This window comes from Cydia pomonella, chromosome 16 (assembly GCF_033807575.1).
Source record: "Cydia pomonella isolate Wapato2018A chromosome 16, ilCydPomo1, whole genome shotgun sequence".
Lineage (NCBI taxonomy): Eukaryota > Metazoa > Arthropoda > Insecta > Lepidoptera > Tortricidae > Cydia > Cydia pomonella.
The window spans coordinates 19,272,929-19,295,666 of NC_084718.1; the positions used below are offsets into that span (position 1 = coordinate 19,272,929).

General features: G+C 38.9%; 3 protein-coding genes across 3 annotated transcripts; 1 reads left to right on the forward strand and 2 right to left on the reverse strand.

The window, feature by feature from the left end:
- The first annotated feature begins 3,897 nt into the window (after positions 1-3,897).
- On the forward strand, positions 3,898-13,106 carry LOC133526413 (brachyurin-like). The gene is made up of 5 exons (XM_061863040.1): positions 3,898-4,129; positions 4,901-5,168; positions 10,391-10,480; positions 10,955-11,139; positions 12,950-13,106. The coding sequence occupies exons 1-5, from the start codon at positions 3,923-3,925 to the stop codon at positions 13,052-13,054; spliced, it is 855 nt and encodes a 284-aa protein (XP_061719024.1). The 5' UTR covers positions 3,898-3,922; the 3' UTR covers positions 13,055-13,106.
- Positions 7,386-9,949, reverse strand: LOC133526397 (uncharacterized). The gene has a single exon (XM_061863012.1). The coding sequence runs from the start codon at positions 9,790-9,792 to the stop codon at positions 8,545-8,547; it is 1,248 nt and encodes a 415-aa protein (XP_061718996.1). The 5' UTR covers positions 9,793-9,949; the 3' UTR covers positions 7,386-8,544.
- Positions 13,107-18,197: 5,091 nt separating the features above from the next.
- Positions 18,198-21,073, reverse strand: LOC133526415 (brachyurin-like). Its single transcript, XM_061863044.1, has 5 exons — positions 20,731-21,073; positions 20,169-20,436; positions 19,823-19,912; positions 18,970-19,154; positions 18,198-18,406 (listed from the first exon to the last, which is right to left on the reverse strand). The coding sequence occupies exons 1-5, from the start codon at positions 20,929-20,931 to the stop codon at positions 18,302-18,304; spliced, it is 849 nt and encodes a 282-aa protein (XP_061719028.1). The 5' UTR covers positions 20,932-21,073; the 3' UTR covers positions 18,198-18,301.
- Between the last annotated feature and the right edge of the window lie 1,665 nt (positions 21,074-22,738).

The following is a 22,738-nucleotide window of genomic DNA, read 5'->3' on the forward strand; positions in this document are numbered from 1 at the left end:
TGGGGTTCGAATGCGTCTACAATATTCAAGGATTTAGCTAAAAAATTCGCCACCGGTGATCGTAGAGCTGGCAGCTTCCTCGCACAGAGAATAAGTATTGCGATACAACGAGGAAATGCTGCCAGCATCTACGGCACCATGCCGCAGGGGGATAGTTTTTAATTATTTATTGTGAGATTAGTTTTATTTATTTTTAGATTTCGATTTTAAGTTTTATAAGTTATATAATGTGTAACGATTTATACATACAAAATAAAATATATTAGCAATTATGATATTCTCATATTAAATTATTTTCATACATTATACATGAAAATTCCAAAATAAAAACATTTCATGCAATCATTTAAAATTCGATGTCATATTAAATTAAATATTTTAAATTCAAATTTTGAGTATTTGCGCTATTGTATTTCCCCAGCTTTTCATCATTCAAAAACTCCTCAATAATAGTAGCATTTGTGAATTAACATGTATTTTAGTTTATTTTTAAATAATTTGTCACTTGGTTCTAGTTTGAGACTGTCCGGGATTTTATTGAAAATTGAAATACACTTAGTTATATTTTGGCCCATTTTAGGGTTCCGTAGCCAAATGGCAAAAAACGGAACCCTTATAGATTCGTCATGTCCGTCTGTGTGTCCGATTATGTCACAGCCACTTTTCTCCGAAACTATAAGAGCTATACTGTTCAAACTTGGTAAGTAGATGTATTCTATGAACCGCATTAAGATGTTTACACAAAAATAGAAAAAAAAAAAAACAATAAATTTTGGGGGTTCCCCATACTTAGAACTGACACTCAATAAATCTTTTTTCATCAAACCCATACGTGTGGGGTATCTATGGATAGGTCTTTAAAAATGATATTGAGGTTTTTAATATCATTTTTTTTCTAAACTGAATAGTTTGCGCGAGAGACATTTCCAAAGTGGAAAAATGTGTGTCCCCCCCTCCCCGTGTAACTTCTAAAATAACAGAATGAAAAATCTAAAAAAAAATATATGATATACATTATCATGCAAACTTCCACCGAAAATTGGTTTGAACGAGATCTAGTAAGTAGTTTTTTTTTAATAGGTACGTCATAAAAAAAAAAAAATTTTTTTCATCAAACCCATACGTGTGGAGTATCTACGGATAGGCCTTCAAAAATGATATTTAGGTTTCTAATATCATTTTTTTCTAAACTGAATAGTTTGCGCGAGAGACACTTCCAAAGTGAAAAAGTGTCCCCCCCCCCTGTAACTTCTAAAATAACAGAATGAAAAATCTAAAATAAATATATGTTATACATTACCATGCAAACTTCCACCGAAAATTGGTTTGAACCAGATCTAGTAAGTAGTTTTTTTAATACGTCATAAATGGTACGGAACCCTTCATGGGCGAGTCAGACTCGCACTTGGCCGCTTTTTAAAATAGCTAAGTTACATTTTGATAGAAGTAATTTATTTTTGTATTGGCTTCTAGTTTTTGATGTTTCCGGTTTTATCGGGAATAGGGCTGGGTGTTTTCGAACAAAGAGGGCCGCTTCCATTATAAATATTGAGGGTAGGGTTAATAGCTTTAATTTAATAAAACGAGGGCGGCAACTAGTAGGAATGTGGACATTAGCTAATATGCGGATACACTTCTTTTGCATGATGAAAAGTTGGTGAGAGTCTACGCTGGCTCCCCACAAGACCACACCATAACGGAGACTCGAGTAGATATACGCGAAATACACAGACAACGCAGATTCAATATTCGTGTTCGATTTTAGTATGCTTAGCCCGTATGTGTATCTATTTTTGTTTTAGTATTTTAAATGTGGGTTTTCCAGTTTAAACTGGAGTCTATTGTGATGCCTAGCAATTTAGATGCATGCATGATAATCGTAAGCCTTTTGTTAACCACGTTTTGTTTTGTCTCTATGTCAATAATCTAATACCTCGCCTTGGTATATATTTATTTAAATAAAATGTAGTGTGTTGTGGAATACTTGATAATTTGCTTTTATGTCATTTGTTACTGATAATACGTCAAATTTATTGACTATAACCCTTGCTTAAATAACTGCTTGTTATTTTCATTAAAAATTCTGCTGTGTATGAACCATGGTTTTGATTTGATCTGTGTTGTTTGTATTTCTATTGGTATCAGAATGCTTTTGTGATCTGATGTACCATTATCTTGAACTTCCAGGCGATATTTCACCTCGTTAGTGAAAACGAGATCTAGTATACAAGAACATGACCTATTCGAGTCTCTTGTGGGTGTTTTGACAATTTGTCTTAGATTGTAACATAACATGGTATCTAAAAGTCTTCTGCTAGTAGAGTAAGAGTTATTAGTCAACATATTAATATTGAAGTTCCCTACTATAACCATTTTCTTATCATTTGCATAATAATTTGTCTAATTGTTCAAAAAAAAATCAATTTCTGGACCGGACCGATACATATTTACTAATAACATATTTTCTTTTGGGATTTCTATAGCGCAGCATTCGAAGACTGACTCTTTTGATAATTCAGCGATATCTATTTTTGCCTTATTTTAGTAGAATCGCCAAACCGCCTCCCTGGCGTAAACAGCGATTAAATTCCGCTGCAAACTCGTATGTATTCAATGTGACTAATTTATTTTGATATTGGGAAATCCATGTTTCTGATATACAAGCTATTGGTACATTTTTGCTTAGTAGAAATGATTCAATAATATGGCTTTTATTTTTCAAGCTTTGTACGTTAGAAGTTACTATTAGAAGTATTAGAACAAATTAAATTGTTATTAGAAAATATTTTAATTTGTTTTTTATTTCAAGTAGAAACACTACTATATAAATTATAATTATTATTATTTGTACGTTTTGTACCAAGAATTGTTATTTTATTCACGAAAGGAGTCGGTATTGTTGCTATTTTCCTCAATGCAACACGTTTTGTTATCACCTGTCAGTGTTTGTTTTGGTAGGGTGTTCGATGGTGAAGTACTTGTGCCTGGTGTTGTTTCTTATGATTTATTTAATTCTTGTGTTTTTTCTTCGCGGATAATGTGTTCCTTTCCTTCAATATATAGCTTATTATTCCTTATGGTTGCGTATTTGCCTTCATGACGTGCTTGTATCATAATTCCTCGGAGTAGTTTTCGTTTTTCAAGAGATTTTGTGTCTAACCACGCAGATACAGCGTCACCTGTATTTTTAAAGCAGTAGGCGTTTTGTAGAATGTAATTTGACATTCGTTTACTTAATAAACCTATTTTTAGTGGGCAACGGTAACCTTTTTTACCTATTAGGCTGGCTCCTTCGATATATCCGTTTATTATGTATGTTTAGAATGTCGTACGTGCGACGCACTTACGGCCATTGTAGGAACTGGCAGACGAATGGTTCCTGAAGCTACATTCCTATCTGTTACCACCAGTCTCATCTTTGTATTAGATGACGTAAATTCTACTCTTTTTGGTACATTTAAAGTGTCCGGAAATGCAATCTATAGAGATGTGACCATGGCGCTGCGTAGAGATAGCTCTACGCAGCGCCATGGAATCAAGCCGATCTGAATTATTCTGGTACAGTTCTTGACTTGCTTTTCAGCATTTCATTTTCAAGTTGTAAAATAGTTTAGTTTATAATTACTTATACCCTTTGTACTTAAACACTTGAATGATCTGAGTAGAAAACCCTACCTAGACTTTCAGTGGTACGAGTATGTAGAGTATTTGTCCCGGAACCAATATTAAGGAACCGCCATATTATCTTCACTCTAACTTGACTAATCCCCACATTGATTAACACTATCAATCATGATTTATTCATTATAATTAATCGTAATTAGTTATAAAGCGGGATTAGGCTGCCCACTTGTATAATCTCAAAAGATAATACAAAGTATATATAGCTGAAATTTTTGTGGGAAACGCATATTTGGTCAATATGAAACTGCTGGTTGCTTTGACTTTGGTGGGTCTGGTGGGGTCGGCCGTGGCCGAGGACTTCGTGGCACCCATCGAGGTGGACTACCACAACAAGATCGGTATCCCCGAGGCTGCTCGCATCAAGGCCGCTGAAGAGGCCCTGGACTTCGATGGCGGGAGGATCGTGGGAGGCGCTGCTGCCGGACTCGGACAGTACCCTTACCTTGTGAGTACAAGTTTTAATATGTTCTGATTGGTAATATATTTTGACGATGTCTTGCCTATTTAATTGGTAGTGACCCTTCCCCTGAAGCCGATGGTTGAGGGTTCGATTCCCGACATTGGTATGAAATCTCCTAAGGCCCAATATTTACAAGAATTTTTTTTTCAGTGAAATTTTCCTTTTCCATTTGCCAGTGGATTTTGAACCGATAGTGTAGGATTTAGGGTTGATTTTGTTTTGTTCGAAAATTAAACGAAACAAAAGAAATGCAAATTTAAATTTCATCTAACTTAATTAGTACTATAGGTAGGACCGTTAGCCTTAGGAGGTGAGCACGAATATTTTCATTTCTCAAGCTCTGAAAGTGGGTCATTGTTGTTTTATGAAGTGTTCAGAAAGTGATATGTTTTGCTCTAGAGCATTTTACTTTCCAAGTAGGTTTCTTTCTTTTTTACGATAAGCAAATAAATTTGGTTGAAAGGATTTGTTATACAATTTCCATTCTGGTGTTTAACTTCCCATTCCATAAATAACAATATTTTAACCTAAATTGTTCTGAACACTTAAAACTAAGTATTTACGTGTTGCTTAAAGTAACATGCCATGATTAAAATATTGATGCTGCTTTAGAGGCTACAAAAGGACACCACTCAGCATAATTGAAATCCTTTGACTTGGAGGGACGCTAAAAACACTCGCCACTAGTTCATCTAAAGGTGTGGCGTGGTCTCGTAATCGCAAAGACAACTTATATTTAAAACCATTTTCTCCCAGGGCGGTCTGGTCATCACCATGAGCACCGGCGCCACCTCCGTCTGCGGCTCCTCTCTCATCTCCAACACCCGCGCCGTCACCGCCGCCCATTGCTGGCAGTCCACTGGCGGTGCGGCCCGCTCCTTCACCGTGGTCCTCGGCTCCACCCTGCTCTTCTCCGGCGGCACCAGGATCACCACCAGCGATGTCACGATGCACGGCAGCTATAATATGTGGACCCTCGTTAACGATGTTGCTATCATCCGTTTGAGCTGGGTTACCTACACTAGTAAGTATTTTACTGTGGATTTGGTATATAATGATGATTTCTTTGGGAAAAAGGTGGAAAAACTATCAATACAAATACAAATACAAATACAAATAATTTTATTGAAACCAGTATAAGTACAGTGTTAGCACTTAAAGACTAAGGATTAAGGATAAGGAAAAGTTTACAAATGCCTGAACTAGGAGTTCCTGTGTTTCAGGCAGAATAGGACCATATTAATTAATTTGTAATTATTCACTTAATTATAATTATAAATAGTACACAATAAAAATCTGGTAGGGTGATAACCTTAACAAAATAACTTATTTAAGTATTCTATATCAAAGTACAGTAAGAAATCATTTTACGACTATTAGTAAGTTCTCTGTATCATCGTATGTCATTTTTTGAAGGGCGCGTCGTAGAATATTCTTACAACCAACATAGCTAAGAGGGTATAAGTCTAATTTTGAATTTAACCTGTTGTACAAATAAGGGCCCAAAAAGACAAAAAATCTAGAAGAAAATACGTGTTTTCTTTGTACGGTTTGTATACATATAATATCTTTGCGCCTTTTGTTAGTATATGCAGTGTTGAAAGGAATTTTGGTGTGCTGCTTAAGTGTTGTGCTTAATATAAATAGTTGACGAACAGTTAGTACTTCACATGCTTTATAAAGGAGTTCAGTGGGGTATAAGAATGGGCGGTAAGTAGCTACCTTTAGTACAGCTCTCTGGGCTCTTTCTAGGTTTATTAGTGTTGTTTTAGCTGTACCACCCCAGGAAGAAATACAGTAACTTAGTATCGATTGACACAGTGAAAAGTATACTTGCTTGGTTAAAGTTTGATCACCTATCGATCGAAGTTTTTTAAATACAAATATTAATTTTCGAACTCTATTGCACAATGCTTCAATGTGATTTTTAAAAGAGAGAGTTTCGTCAATAATGACTCCCAAATACTTAATGTTGTCAGTAATAGCTATAGATGGGCATGTACAGGGCTTATTTGTTTCGTCCTCACAGTTATGTGCGTAAAGTGTGTGATTATTTGACATTGGATCTGATTTCCGCATGGAAAAGCTTATAAAGTTTGTTTTGTCAGAGTTCAGTGTTAGTAGATGAAGTTTTAGCCAGTTAGTTACAACATTGAATCCTCGTTGTGCGTACTCGTAAACCTCGTTTGTTGACTTTGCGGAAAAAAGTAGCGCAGTGTCATCTGCGTAGGAAATGATTTTGCCACTATCTATCTTTAGATTGCATAGGTCATTAATGTAAATTAAAAATAGGGTAGAGGCCAAAACGCTCCCTTGTGGCAAGCCGTAAGATGTGTTTTCTAAATCTGAGCTGATGATGTTATCTATTTTTACGCATTGAGTTCGTCCGTTTAGGTAGCTCGCGATAAATTTGTGCTGTGTGCCCCTAATACCTAGTGATTCAAGCTTGTGCAGTAAAATGGAAATAGAAACGGTGTCAAAAGCTTTTGCGAGGTCCAGAAAAATTCCAATTGTCTTGTTACCCTTGTCTAGTTCCTGAACTAAATAGTCTGTCAATTCGTGTACAGCATCTGCAGTTGATAACTTGGACCTAAAACCAATTCCAATTCCAATTCCAATTCCAAAACCAAACTGCGTCTTTTACAAAAAAGCATGCTTCTCCAAATATTGCACAAGTCTATTATTAATAATTTTTTCCAGAATTTTTGATGTCGCTGGCAAAAGAGAAATCGGTCTATAATTTGTTACTTGAACTTTGCTTCCAGATTTATAGACAGGGATTACAACGGATTTTTTAAGACATTTCGGAAATATTCCTTCAGAGATGCACTTTTGAAATATATATGTTAGTGGTGGAACCAGGATATGTCTGAATGCCTTTATTATTTTGTTCGATATGCCATCCCAACCGACCGCGGAATCGTCTTTTAGGCTCATGATAATCCTTTCAACCTCAGCTTCATCCGTGTTTAATAGGACAAATGATTTCGAGGATTTATATGTACTAAAATGTATTCTTGAGGGGGGTGAAGACGGATCCTCCTGGATTTTATCAGCCAGGTTTTTGCCTATGTTAACGAAAAATTCATTTGTGCTATTTGCAGCTAGCAATTCAGACGGGCCTACTTTCAACAAACTTGCAGATGATTCACGTTGTTTTGTTGTGTATGTTACGTTTTTAATATATTTCCAAACTAATTTACTGTTTTTTCCAGCAATTTCCAGCTGTTTTTTGTCGTAGTTTGTTTTTACGTTTTTCAATAGGTTGTTACAAAAATTACGATATCTTTTATACGACAGTTGCAATATAAGATTGTCTGGATTTGCTTTAGCTTTCAGGTGAAGTTTATCCCTGTGTCTCATGGATCGAAGAAGTCCTGGGGTAATCCATGGTTTTATATTAAAATTCTTGCTATTTAAACGTGTATTATAAGTGTTAAGTAATATTGCTTGTTGGACATTTTTAATCAAGTAGAGCATACTATTTTCTGCATCAGCAGAATTATAAACGGGGCCAAAGTCAATATTGCATAAATCATCTCTAAGTTTGTTTATGTTTAATTTAGAGACAAATTGCGTGCGAGTGCATGTGTTACGTGATTTACGATATAGGGTTAGTAGGGCAGCTCTATGGTCGGTCACTGTAGAGTTAGTAACAAGTGCTAATGCCGAATAATTCGATTTTACCATAATATGATCTAAGCAAGACCCGCTTTGGTGCGTAGGAAGCGTGTGCGCTGGGAGTAAGCCATGGAAAGAGCATAGGTTAAGGTAGCTCTGGGCTGTCAAAGACGATTCGCTGCTTTCAGCTAGTATGTTGATATTAATATCTCCTATCAATATTATATTTTTAAAGGATGTTAATTTACTTAGATTTTCATCCAGAGATTCGATAAAATTACTTATATTTTTAAAGGAGGGGGGTCTATACAAGGCTAATATTGCAGTATCTGATCCGATTTTAATTAAAAGCCGATTGCAATCTAGTATATGGGGTTCCTCAACTGTGATGTTTAAGTTATTTTTAACATAAACTACTACCCCGTCGTTTTGGTTATAATTAAACTTACTGCTATACGATATGAAACCTGGCATATTTGGTAGATTAGTATGGGTATTAAGCCAACATTCTGTCAGTACAATGATGTCACAAGTAATATCCAGTCTTTGTTGAAATACATTAAAATTATCAAAATTTTTGGAAATACTGCGTATGTTTTGAGTTAAAATTGATAATGAATTCTGACAGAGACGAATGTGTTGTTTGCAAGTTTCGACATCGCATGCTTTAGACTCTGATACAGAGAAACTATCTAGGTCAGAGAATATGCTATTATTCATAGGTAGTTAAACTAATTAAAACAATAAGTGCTATATAAATATGTGAAAAGTTAGCGCTCTTAGGCGCCTTCATAATCTATGGAGTTTATATACCTTTTTTCGGCCATTTGTCTAGCTGGGCATTCGGCGTCGCCTGTTTCGTGGTCGCATGGTTTCTTGTAGTGGAAGCATGTTGCACACTTTGGTGCTTTGTCCTTTTTTGTACATTCCTTAAATGAGTGACCCGCTTCGCCGCAATGTCCGCAGACGTTAGACTCCATTTTGCAGGTCTTCGCTGCATGACCGTAGAATTGACATTTAAAGCAGCGGGTAACCAGGGTGAAATCCCTTACAGGGCACGATGACCAGTTCACAAAAACTCTATCGTTCGTAATTAAGGCCTTGCGTATCACTCCAGAGACCTCAATTATATAATTACAGGTCTCGGCGCCTTTTTTCCCGGATTTGTGACTTAGCTTAATCGATGCCATAAATTTTTCAAGCGACCAACCTTGTAATTTATCGGCTAAGTTTTGTTGGTAAATACATTTCAGAACTTCAGGTTCCTGCATGTCCGTGGGAACTCCGATGACTACAATTCTGGGCTTGCGTTTTTGTGGCTCATCAACAGTAAGTCCAGAGGTCGTAAGCTGCGCTGATTGCTTGAGTTTTATGACGTCCTCTCTGGAGTCAGTGCTTATAACTACACCGCCGTTTCTGATCTTGCGCAACCCTCTCACGTGCAGCTTCATTTCGTCGGGCCGGATAATCTTTTGAACGAGGGATTTTGTCTCCTCGCTGGATTTCAATTTGTCGACCGGGTAAATTGCGACTGAACTGATGTTAGATGGTTGGACGTACCTTGATCCATTTTTCTTAAGGGCGTCGGCAAACGAGACAGATCCCGAGACTGATCGGCTTGATTCCTCAATCGACTCCTTTAGTTCTTTGAAGCGTTGTGCGAGGTCTATTTTTTCCTGGTGAGCTTGGCGGGACTGATATGCTTGGATTGCATGTTGTTTCAGGGCTTGATATTCAACAGCCATTTGTGAGGCATAGTGGGTCACGGTACGACACAGGTTATTAATTCTAATCTTCTGGTCAGAGTTAAGTTTACCTTCTGCAGATGTAGCGCATACGTCTTGCAGGTTCAGTTCAATCTTCTTTAGCCAGGTTTGGATGTCACTTGTAGGAAATACCTTCGGGGGCTCTTCTTCCTGTTGCATGTTTGCGGGTGCGGGCCCGGGCGGGCCGGGCTGCGGTGTGGGTGTTGAGGGCGGGCTGCGGCGTGTTAGTCCACTACGATTAAATGGGCTATTTTCCGACATTTTTGCTCCACTTAGACATTATACTATAGCCGTGGGTGCGATAGATGACTAATGACCCAGATAATGCACGATTGGAAATGCAGACAGTCACGAAATTTGCACGCGAATAATTAATTATTTTCATAAACACGTCCGATCTCATTGACGCCTCTCTACCAACCAATGCGTTCCCCGGGACATAAAATATTCTATAACGCATTATTACTAGTAGTAGTAGTAAACACTTTATTGTACAAAACAAGTACATAACACAGAATACAGTAAATGTGTACAAAGGCGAACTTATCCCCCTAAAAGATCTCTATTTCTTGGGATTATTCTAAGCATTTTTGTCGTAAAGTTTTTACAGTACTAACAACCAACGCAGATTATATGTATGTAGTTGTAGAGTTATACTTGATATATTATGGCGTATTTTTTATTGCAATCATTATATACCCGATATTATTTAGCGAAATAGCAACAAAATATTATTCTTCATTAGATAATTACTATGAACTTCCGAAAGTGACGTCTGATTCTATAAATTACTTTTAGGCTTCAAATGATTGTTTCTACCTTGCGATTATTTTCCACTCACGAGTTACGTTTCTTGCAGATACCATCCGCAACATCCCTCTTGCCTCCGGAACTAATCAGTTCGTCGGCACCTGGGCCTGGGCTGCTGGCTTCGGCAGAACCAGCGACAGTAAGTAATAAGAGACCTTACGGATCAAAAATCATATCAGCTTCATTTTATGATGTTGTAGGACTGTTTGAGCTTCGAATGATATAATTTTAATGTAAAGGATCAAAGGATCTCAAGAGCTACCGGTACTGATTTCATGTTTAATGAATATTAATGTTTTGGAAGATATGGTCACTTTATTTAGGCTCAAAATGTTAATCACACCTGCACATCTTCATTCTTTTTTTTTCACGGCTTTTTAGCTTAGTCGGTAGTGACCATGCCTATGAAATGGGAGGTCCCGGGTTCGAATCCTGGTAAGGGTATTTATTTATGTGCTTATCAAAAACATTAGTTCCTAAGTTTCTATCTATTATGTATACCGTAGTCTAGAACCAACAATACAGGCTTTATTGTATGATTGTCCTATAATATTTACTTATTCATTATTATTTTATCATTATTTGTCTAAAAAAACCTCTTTCATTCTTCCAGCCGCCGGCATCAGCACCAACCAGTTCCTGTCCCACGTGCAGGTGCAGGTCATCACCAACGCCGTGTGCCAGCAGACCTACGGCACCACCACCGTCCAGGCCTCCACCATCTGTGTGGCCACCACCGGCGGCCGCGGTACCTGCGGTGGCGACTCCGGCGGTCCTCTGGTCGCCGATAACCAGCTGGTCAGTACTTTGCCTCAACCCTCTGTGTATACCGACGGCCACAGTACTTATAATGGAGACTGGCAAACGCCTTTACTTACTACTTAGGGTCTCCCCAAACCAGTCGACGCGGAGTCGGCTTTCGCCGAGTGTTTTACACCACACTATTCGCATTTAGCCGATCGACCGTCTCCGCGGTCGGACACCTGCGTTTAGCAGTCTCATCCTCCTTGCGGCCGTAGAGACGCCCGATCGCCTGCGACTTGCTATCGCAACAGTTGTAAAGCGACGGTCGGCTCTCCCGTGCTCCGTCCTGCCGTCGAGACGTCAGACAGCACACGTACAGCCGTTGAGTCCGACGAACAGATGTAGGACAGCGGGTGATCGGCAATCGTAAATCTCATTTTTGGAGACTGGTTGTTAGTAACAAACAACCTGAGTTTGAAATTGAACAGACCTGTAAGATTATTTTCCTTGGTAATTGTTACATATTATATAATAACCTGTGATGATGGATATTTTACGTAGACGGGCATGGAAAAAAAGGCTTACCAGCATTTTTACCGTCATCGGCTCTGTTCGGCCGTCGTCAGCTATGTTCGGCCGTCGAAGACGCTGAACGGCTTCCGCCAGCTCTGACCGGTCCATATCGTAGGTACTCGGCCGTGATCGGAGCCGTTCAACTCTTTCCGGCACCGTACGGCAGTATAAGGAGATTTACGAATGCGAACGTGTGCGGTAGGCTGCAAACAGCGTCGTACGAATGCGAACAGCTTTACGGCAAAACGCCGTTTTCCCGTCGAAAGACGTCGTTTCGCGTGGGCCGAGCCGATTTACGACTTATTCGCTCTTATTGCGTTGACATAAAGCTTTTTCCGTACGCGATTTGCCGAAACGGCGTCGACTAGTTTGGGGAGACCCTTATACGTTAACTGATCACCAAATACTTTTCTACTATTGGGAGAAGACCCTAAAGGTTTTTGGGCAAATAATGCACTCTGGTTAGCGCCGACTGCCATTTCAACAATATGGAAGGTAGAGGTAAGGAACAGAATCTCCATATACCAAAAAGTGTCCGACAAAAAACCATAAATAGGTGGCGCTCCAATACCTAGAATACTTGACAAAAAAATCTAATCATAGACAGCGCACTTCACTCAGTCAATAACGCCTAGGTTCTTAGCTACTCTAGCGCTATTCTGGAGAGATTTGGAACTATTATTTATAGCTGACAGTTCTGCCTAAGGAGATTCTGTTCCTTGCCTCTACCTTCCATAAACAACAAGCATTTTGTTTGACATTCCGTCGTGACCAATTAAAAGGAGACAAAAAATCCGGTTGGTGTTACACTGGATATCTGATGGCCCTTTGGTGCGCTTACTGTCTACAACACCTAGAGATGATGCTTTCAATAAGTAGTAATTACAATGCTCTGAAAAAACTGAAAGTTAGGAGATAATTTTTTTTAACTAAGCATGTTAATACAAAAGATATCGCTGGCAATTTCCTAGATGAACTGTGAGATTAACTAGCAACGATTTGCCTTTAGACAATTTATTTTACATATAATAAAAGTCCAGTATTGTAACCCCCGACTCTTATATGCTCTAAAAGAGCTCTTATATGTTTGACGCCAATGTCTGTTTGTCTGTGGCATCGTAGCACTCAAACGGATGGATCGATTTCGGTGCGGTCTTTTGACGTGAATGCGAGTTTTCTTGCGATAGTTTTTAGCTATGTTTGATAGAAATTGATCCAGCAGTTTGAAGAGTATCAGCTCTTTTCTAAAATGATGGGATCTAGTGTACTTACATGGTTTCTTCTCTTGCAGATCGGTATCACCTCGTTCGGACACGTCAGCGGCTGCCAGCGCAACTTCCCCGCCGGCTTCGCCCGTGTTACGGCCTTCAACGCCTGGATCTCGTCTCAACTTTAAACGAACGCCGTTGTAACCGAACTATGATAAATAAAGTACTTTAATGTAAATATTTTCCTAGTTATATTTATGAAATTGATCATATAATTTAAGTTGATCATATAATACAACGTGTTGCCCTTGAGCCATCCTAGATGTCGCTTTTTGTAGGGGCCCATCTTGTGAGGGCGAATCACCGTCTGCCGGAAATAAAATTGGATACCGTTTAATAGGCAGGCGTCCGGTTGTTTATCCTATAGGTACTTAGTCCATACTTAGTCCATCGCTTTCACCCCATAACCTAGTTCGTTTTAGATTCCATTAACTCTCAATAGTGCTAACACTGGCGGCTGCTGCGTCTGCGTGCGTCCCATGACACGGGCAAGGGCAGCATCCGCTCGGTGTACCCCTTACATTTCATTAAAGTGTCAAAAGTCTCCCAAAAGTCCAGATCACCATTGTTTTGTGATGAGAATGACATACAACGTTACACCCGTTCTTGTAAAGACTTTTACGAGCGATGTGTAAGGGAGACGACTAAAGCCGCAGGAACTTTTTTAGTCACCTGCCGGCGTAGCCAACATGCCAATGGTTAACACTCCATAGCGTTAAGTTACAGGACACAATGTACACATTTTATCACTTTGGAAGTGTCTCACGCCCAAACTATTCAGTTTAGGAAAAAAATATACTTATTAAAAACCTCGATATCGTTTTTGAAGACCTATCCCACACGTAAGAGTTTGATGAAAAAATGTTTTTTGAGTTTCAGTTCTAAGTATGGGGAACCCCCAAAAGTTATCGTTTTTTTAAAACTACTTACTAGATCTCGTTCAAATCAATATCTTATTTTAGAAGTTACGGGGGGGGGGGACACATTTTACCACTTTTGAAGTGTCTCTCGCGCAAACTATTCAGTTTAGAAAAATATGATTGAGGTTCCATACGGGTTTAATGAAAAAAATAAATGCTTGAGTTTCAGTTCTATGTCCATACATAGAACTGAAACTCAAGCATTTATTTTTTCATTAAACCCGTATAAATAAAAAAAACAATAAATTTTGGGGTTTCTCCATAAAAACCCCAAAATTTATTGTTTTTTTTTTCTATTTTTGTGTGAAAATCTTAATGCGGTTCACAGAATACATCCACTTACCAAGTTTGAACAGTATAGTTCTTATAGTTTCGGAAAAAAGTGACTGTGACATACGGACGGACAGACAGACAGACATGACGAATCCATAAGGGTTCCGTTTTTTTGCCATTAGGCTACGGAACCCTAAAAATTATCAAACAAAAGCTTAATAAATACTTTCAATTAAAACTATAGTGAACATGATCGGTCCAGTCTCTTCTCAGTAAAAAGACGTACGAAGCGCTGCAAAATAATAAACTCCCTTATCCTTGTAATGTACATGATACTTAATAATAGTCCCCGTTTGGTCTATTTGGACAGAATGGTAACTACGAAACCCTACACTGAGGACGGGCCGTCATGCTCTTGCCGATTTTTTGTACTTGAAAGCAGTTTTTCAAGCGGCTATCAAAATAGATTTCTTTTTATACTACGCCTGATGGTAAGCAGTCTCCGTAGCCTATGTACGCCTGCAACTCCAGAGGAGTTACATACCCGTTGCCGACCCTTACATTCCGCACCCTCGTTGAGCTGTAGCAACCTTACTCACCGGCAGGAACACAACACTATGAGTAGGGTCTAGTGTTATTTAGCTGCGGTTTTCTGTAAGCTGGATTTCCCCAGTTGGGCTCTGCTCTAAATCAGGAATGACATCCGCTGTGCTGTGCCATACCACACAAAGCGATTTAGTGCGTTGGCTTTTTTATTTAATAAATTATGCAATACACATAAGTAATGCACTAACGTTGCTCCGGTCTACATACTGTATCGAATACTGAGTCATCAATCATTCATTATTGATCGTGCTCCGTAGTGAATGCGGCATCTTTGATCTCGATTATCCAATCGCCTATGGCGCCGACAGCATCACTCATGCATCGATATTAACTGTTGCGTTTCATTTGTAGACTAGCAAATCATTTCCATCACTTTGCGACCATCTATATGCTGTGTTGTGCTCGGAACAGCGATGGAATGGAGACTGGGTATGGTTGGTTCAGGGGTTGGTTGTCACAGCAGCCATAATAAACAACTAAACGGACGAATATTTAAGTTCATCTACGGGTGCAAGGCCCCGAATTAAGAATGACGCGGTATACCGGGCCGGGGCCGGGCCATAGCTTCCGACACTTCTTTTTCTATGACAGGTGATCGGAGATCACGTGATGTTTCTATAGAAAACTGAAGTCGAACGCCCCGGCCCGAGCCCGGGCTGTTGTAGCGTGAGTCATCCTTTGCGCTCCATTTGTAGGTACAACAAATGAAAACAAAACTAGTTAAAGATGCTTCGTACTCTATCGACGATTTTCTTTATAACAAGTATTTAGAAATGTTCAATAAATACAAATAATTGTAAATGTATAAATTATAAACTGAAAAAGTGTAGGTATTGAAGAAAAATTAAATACGCCTATGCTCAGGGTCTGAACGCCTCCACTGCGGCCAAATTGTAATATTTAATTTAATGTATGATACGTATCTATAATCTGTAATTGTATGCCTACTGACGTATACAATATCAATTTTATGAATTTGAATTGAGCCCATTAGTGAAAAGTATGGAATAATATAATAATAATAGGTTAGGTTTTTTATAATGTGTTTTTATGTATTTTGTATTGTTTTGTAAGTGTTTTTATATTCATATTATAAATGACCTAGCCTAAGATCAAAAATAAAAAAAGGGAATAATAAACAAAAATACCTAAATAAAATTTGAAGGCATTTCAGTCCTTAAATTTCCATTTCCCGTTTCCTCTTTATTTTTGGATACCTACTACAAATGTTAAAATTATCTTTCCATCTTCTTATCACTCGATTTGTCTCAAAGTTGCGAGCCTCGCCTGCGAGCCGCATCGCTGGTGCGGAGCGTGCATTCCAGCTTCAACCCAACATCATCCTAAGGGGCCCACTGATTACAGTTCACCAGACGATATCGGCCTGTCTGTTATTGTTAGAAAAATACACTTTTTCATAATTGTCTATGCTCCCTTCCTATAAAAAGTTAAATGACCATGGAGTTCTCTCTCTTTCATTTCTCACAAGCCGCATATGTAAGTTTTAAGTGTCTATTAACTAATTTTAAAAGATAATTGAAATAATACTTCGAAGCATCTACAGTCGTTGTGTGTACCTAATACCAAATGAATATTAATTATACACAACGACATGAATATTTATTATCAACGAGGGGTGGAAGGGTGTTAGGGTCGGCAACACGCATGTAACTCCTCTGGAGTTGCAGGCGTACATAGGCTACGGATACTGCTTACCATCAGGCAGGCCGTATGCTTGTTTGCCACCGATGTAGTATAAAAAAATTATACAATATATTTCCTGCATGACGATAATTGTTTGATTTGTGTCCGCCACCATGAAAACCTTCCTGCGCTCTCAACTCTGCTAGTTATTCGCGATTGTCAGCTTTTGCGAATAACTAACAGGCCGATTGACTGTCCGTATATTGTGCACTGTTGCGGACCTCACAAGCCCAGTAACAGTGAACCGTTGTAACTGGCTAGTTTTATTGTTACTAACATAATTTTAAGTTTTTCTGTTGTTGTAACTAACATTGTATGAGCCTGAGCTTGAAATAAAGGTTAATTTAATTGAATTAAAGAAAAATAATAAACGATATGATCTGCGTATTTAAAAATTGATTAAATAATCATCCCAATAACGAAAACATGTTGTGTGTAATCGTTATCTTTAGTGGTCGTAGTATCTACTTTGTTAATGAAAGTCATATGTGATTATATCAAATATTTTTGGAGGAATACACCTGTAACTTTTATCGCGTCATTGAAAATGTACCTACTCTAATCTACTGTACATGTTTATATAGAACGATTCTCAATATTCTAAAATAATATTTCTTAACGGGCCCACTGATTACCAGTTCGCCGGACGATAACGGACTGTCAGCTATTCTCAAAAGCTGACAATCTCGAATAACTGACAACGCGATATTGTCCGGCGAACTGGTAATCCGTGGGCCCTTTCGTAGGTAGTGGAGTGTCGTAATAAGCTTTTTAGTAGGTAGTAGTTGTAAAACACTTCATTGTACAGAACTGAAAACAAAACAGGAAAAAAACACTCGTCATTAGTACAAAGGCAAACTTATCCTTTATTGAAACCCATACTGCTTATCATTGCCTATGTGATTCCTAGAAAGGAAACTCGTTATCTCATCACCGATATATCTTTCAACCATCTTATCAATACTTGGCAAAATATAAATCGGCATAGTTCGTGTCATTCACGATGACGCGCAGATTTGTCAATTCTAACCTTTAATAACATGGCAAAACGAGTCGAGACTAGATGGCGTTGATCGCCGCCCTTTCGCCGCCGCAAAGCCGCGTTCAGTTTTATGTTTATGCCGTGTCGTACAGCTGCGTTCGTGACCCACAAATGGTCTCGCCGGAAGATCAGCGCTGACTTTTGGGTTAGCATTAATGCTGAGACGGGACCATTTCGTGGTAAACTATTTATTTATTCTATGTTTCTTTCTTTTGTTATGTTGTTACACTTTTGTATGTCATAGTTTATCACGAATAAATGCTATGATTTCTGATTTCTGATTTCAAGCCACGCGTCTTCGTGAGTGTCAATATGAAAATGACAGCTATTACATGCCGAAAGTGGAGTTTAACAGAAATTGCAACAAATTTAAACAAACCAGTTTACCTTTATTTCTTAGAATCATCAATTGGAGAAAAAAATCTTAATATAATGGATGTATTATGAATTACTCTGAACCCTATTTCCATTATTTCTTATGAACCGCAGCCAAATAGCACTAGACCCTACGCATAGTGTTGTGTTCCCCGGTGAGTAAGTTTGCCAGAGATCAACGAGGGGGGAGGGGTTTAGGATCGGCAACGTGTATGTAAACTCCTCTGCAGTTGCAGGCGTACATAGGCTACGGAGACTGCTTACCATCAGGCGTGCCGTATGCTTGTTTGCCACTGACGTACCTAGTATAAAAAATACTCTATTTAGGATTACAATTGAAAATGCAAATAATATAAACAAACCAGTTTACCTTTATTTCTTAATAATCAACAGGAGAAAAAAGTCTTAATATGTTGTAATGAGTGTATTATGAATATTACGCTACCTATTTATGATTACAATCGAGCCTGGATCCAGTCAGCGAAAGAGGTGACGCGCATGAAGCCCGCGGGGTAGCCGACCTCACAGCCGTCGCGGTGCCCGAAGGAGGTTATACCGACCTGGAGAAAAATGATCGTTAAACTTAATAGGTAATCGTGTAAAAGAAGAGAAGCTACCACCTGCTACAATATGACAAATTTATCAAAAACATCATAGGAGTTGAAGTTAAAGGATCACGCTAGAACGGTTCGGGTCCGTTCGTTTTCAACGCTTTGTTTCCGTTTTTTTTAACACACAATAAATTTTAATCGAAAACATGATATCCGCGCTCCCGGGTACGAACTGACCGAGATAGAATCAGTGAGAGTGAGATAAGAAAACGAGCTACACCTTGAAGTCAGGGAAACCAAGGAGATCGTTCATGGATCAAATAAAGGAAAAGTCAGCGTAGTCTCGTATCAGTTTGTCAAAAAGAAGGAGGAGGACAGAGAAACATGGACATTGTTCCAACAATAAGAACCCTGCCTCTTAAATAGGTATATGATGATAAGAGTTGAGACATCATTACATAATGATTACTAGGCGCTCGTGAAAGGTTTTGAGCAGGTTCGATAATTACATGGATTAGTCTTTTCAGTTTCCGATTTTTTTTTTCGAAGTGGCCGAAATTTGCTATACTAACCAGCTGGTTGCCAACAACTAGAGGACCGCCAGAGTCACCACCGCAAGTCCCTCGGCCACCAGTAGTAGAAGTACAGAGGGTGGATGTGCGCACGTTCAGGATGGTGTATATAGCCGTGCAGACGGAGTTGTCCACGACTGTAACGGCCACGTGCGAGAGGAACTGGTTCGTCGTGATCGCTCCACCTTAAGGAAACAGTTAAAGATTAAATAAGAAGGAAGCGTGCAGGAACATTAGGGGTACAGGCGTACCTTGTTTAATAAGTTGTTTATAAGTTTTCGATTTAGGCTATGATTATGGGTCACCCTCCAACGCGCATTAGAGACATTTTGGAGGCATTTATAAACTAATGTATTCCATATTAACTAGCGCTTATATACAATTGTGATACAATGCAATACTATCTCCGTCGATACAGACATTATCTTCCTCTCTGGAGATTGACAACGTGGAAAATATTTTTACACCATTTGATATAGCTATGCCCCTACGTTTGACTTTTTAGGTTTTTTGATTATTGTAAAAATTAGGAGCGAAATCCGATTTCATAAAAATTTTGAAATGCTTCCAACTCTTATAATAATAATTTAAAAAAAACAACAAACGTTGGGGTAAAGTTGTGGTTGATATACATAACAAGTAATTGTGTTAAAATATTTTCAATAATGTTAATATACAGAGAGGAAATGAGGACTGCGTTTGTATTAAAAGGCGACTTCGCACGGGTCCTCCACTTTCGTCTTAAAACTTCAAAAAAATCCTTCAAAGCGCACTCCTCTTCACGATAATTGCTTACCATCGATTTGTCTGTTCTTTTTCCTGCTATATATAAAAAAAAAGATAGTCAACTTACCATCATTGGTGAGACCGAAGCCAGCAGCATAGGCGGTGCTGCCAATGAAGCTGTTGCTGCCGGTGGCGATCGCAATAGGCTGGATGACGTCTGAAAACATTGAAATAGATATGAAAATATTTTATTTGCAGTTTTTTTGAGTTCAGTACAATCAATCAAGTCAGAGTCCAACCCAGGTACTTACCTGGTAACGTACCCACCCACTAAGTATTACGTGAAGAATAGTTGGCGATGGCAGTCAGGAGGTTTAAAAATTCTTACACAGTTATTATCGACAGGAACGGAACCCGGGACAAAACGCTAGGAAGATAATTACGACTGATATTGTTGTTAAATTGTCACTTACTACTGAGAGCAATCGCAGGGAACCTAATGATTGCAACATCATTCACGGGCAAGACACCATTCCAGCTGCTATGCGACTCTACGTCGCTGGTGGTGACCCTGGTGCCTCCGGAGAAGAGCAGGTTGGAGCCGAGGACCACAGTGAAGGCTGCGGCTTGGTGGGTCAGGGTACTCCAGCAGTGGGCAGCGGTGATGGAGCGGGTGGCGGAGAGGAGGGAGGAGCCGCAGACGGAGGTCTGGCCGGTTGTCAGGGTGATCACTAGGCCGCCCTGAAATTGATTAATAAGTATAAGAACACGGCACAGAATCGCTGGCACAAACATAAACCAATAACACACCAAGTAATGTCCAAGTACTCCTGACCTGAGGGTCTCTGAACTGAACTATTCTCCCACCCAATGGAACATACTATGAGTATTAGAGCTGAACGCGTTCAAATAACTCAAAAAGTTTTTGGTAAGTCAACACAATCTTTCTTTTTGGCTTTCTCGTGGCCAGCTAAAAAATTTATAAAAATATTACTGTTGCCGGATAACATATCTCAAAATTTTAAGAATACTCACGATGTACGGATACTGTCCCACAGCCGCCGGGGATCCTCCTACAATCCTGGATCCATCGAAGTCCAGCGCCTCCTCAGCCGCCTTGAGGCGGGCGGCAACAGGAATCCCGATCTTTCCATGGTAGTCGAGCTCCACAGGGGAGTCTATGACTGCCTTACCGGCCACCAAACTTATCAATGCGAAGGCAACTATGATCTTCATATTAAGGACTCGATTAAACTGGTAAATCTGAGAGATTGCGTTTTATAGACGAAATGTTTATCTGTATGATTAAAAAGATTGACTAAAGTGATTTAAATTTTTGTAAGTAATTATGATATCTTGATAATTCATGAAGATTATAGGCTGTCTGCGTCAGAGAGTGCCTATGTAATTGTATTTCATACAGAAATAACCACGCACAAAAACATATAAGTTTCAGCAGTACGAAAATCTCACAAGTAACAAAGGAAACTTGGAATTTCGATTCCTTAAAAATAGTCAAGTTTTTTGCAGAAATCGCGAAGTTTCTGGTTGACGTAACTGGTGACCGAAGAGCTGGTGGCTTCCTCGCACAACATATCAGTATTGCGATACAACGAGGAAATGCCGTCAGTATCCTTGGTACAATACCTCAGTGGCCTATTTTAGATTTAAGCTAGTTATAGTCTTTATATATCCATTATGTTTATTGTTATGTTAAATATATTTTTTTTAGATTCTCATTCATTACTGAAGATAAGAGGCTATCAATCTGTATTTAGATGACGAAAATGACGAATTTAAAGAAATTGGATAAGGTTGGATTTCCCCAATACATTCCGAGATTGAATACTTGTAGATAAACATACAGTCGACGTCAAAGACATGTTTACACTTTTGCACCTTGCCCCTTTGTAATAAAGTAAAAAATTCAAACATCTATGATGACGACCGTGCCTATTGTTTATTATTGTTAATCATTGCTTTGTTACAGTATTTTAATGCGTAGGTATCGTCATACAGATATTTAGGTAGAAAGATGTTTTTTTTTATATATATTTATACCGCTAAGTCATGCGATGCAAGGAGAGTTATAAGCATATTTTCTTAGTCAGGGAATAGGCATTAGTGCCTTGGCAGTGGCAGGTATCGATTTAATACAAAAAGATAATAGATACCTAGGTATACAAAATAGGGAAATAAGTCAATAAATTAAAGTATATTTGAAAAGTTTAAATACAAATTTCTTCAACTCCATCAATCAATCAAATTGTACCCTGACTAAATCTGTAAAGTAATACAAAAAAATTTAACTATAAAATTGTATGTATTTTGTATATTACAGTACTTGCCTTGCCTCATTTTGTATTAAGTCCGCTGTTATAAAAAGAGAACCTTGTCAGTAGTTGATCGAAAATTGGACAGAAAATTTACGGTCGGTATGCGGTTCACAGCCGGAACGAAGGCTGTCAAAACATTTTTCTTCCCTTTTTTTCATCCTGGTACCCTCTGTTTGCTCGGTGGGTGTAATGCTTTAATCAAAATCTTCCATAGACTCCGGTCCTGCGCAGTTTGGGTAACCTCCTCCAACCCATTCCCTAATACACCATACTCTTGCTCCACGATGTGGCGCCAAATAAATTTAGTCCGACCATGGTTTTCGTTTGCCAGGCATCTTCCAGGTCAGGACCCATTTGGTTAAATGGTTAGATGGTTGTCAGGTTTCCCAAGGATATGCCCAAAACAATGCCACTTCCGCGTCTGGATCTCCTTCTCCAAACACCTTCTTACCCAGTTTTCTCCTCTCCTCCTCTCATAAGTAAGCGTTTGTGATATTTTTTTATACTACGTCGGTGGCAAACAAGCATACGGCCCGTCTGGTGGTAAGCCGTCTCCGTAGCCTATGTGCGCCTGCAACTCCAGAGGAGTTACATGCGGGTTACCGACCCTAACCCCCCAAACCTGTTGATATTACTTTTACTTTACTCGAAACGAGTAACTCTTGTTTTCAATGCAGGAGCAAAATTTCAGGGGTAAACCGTAGCTC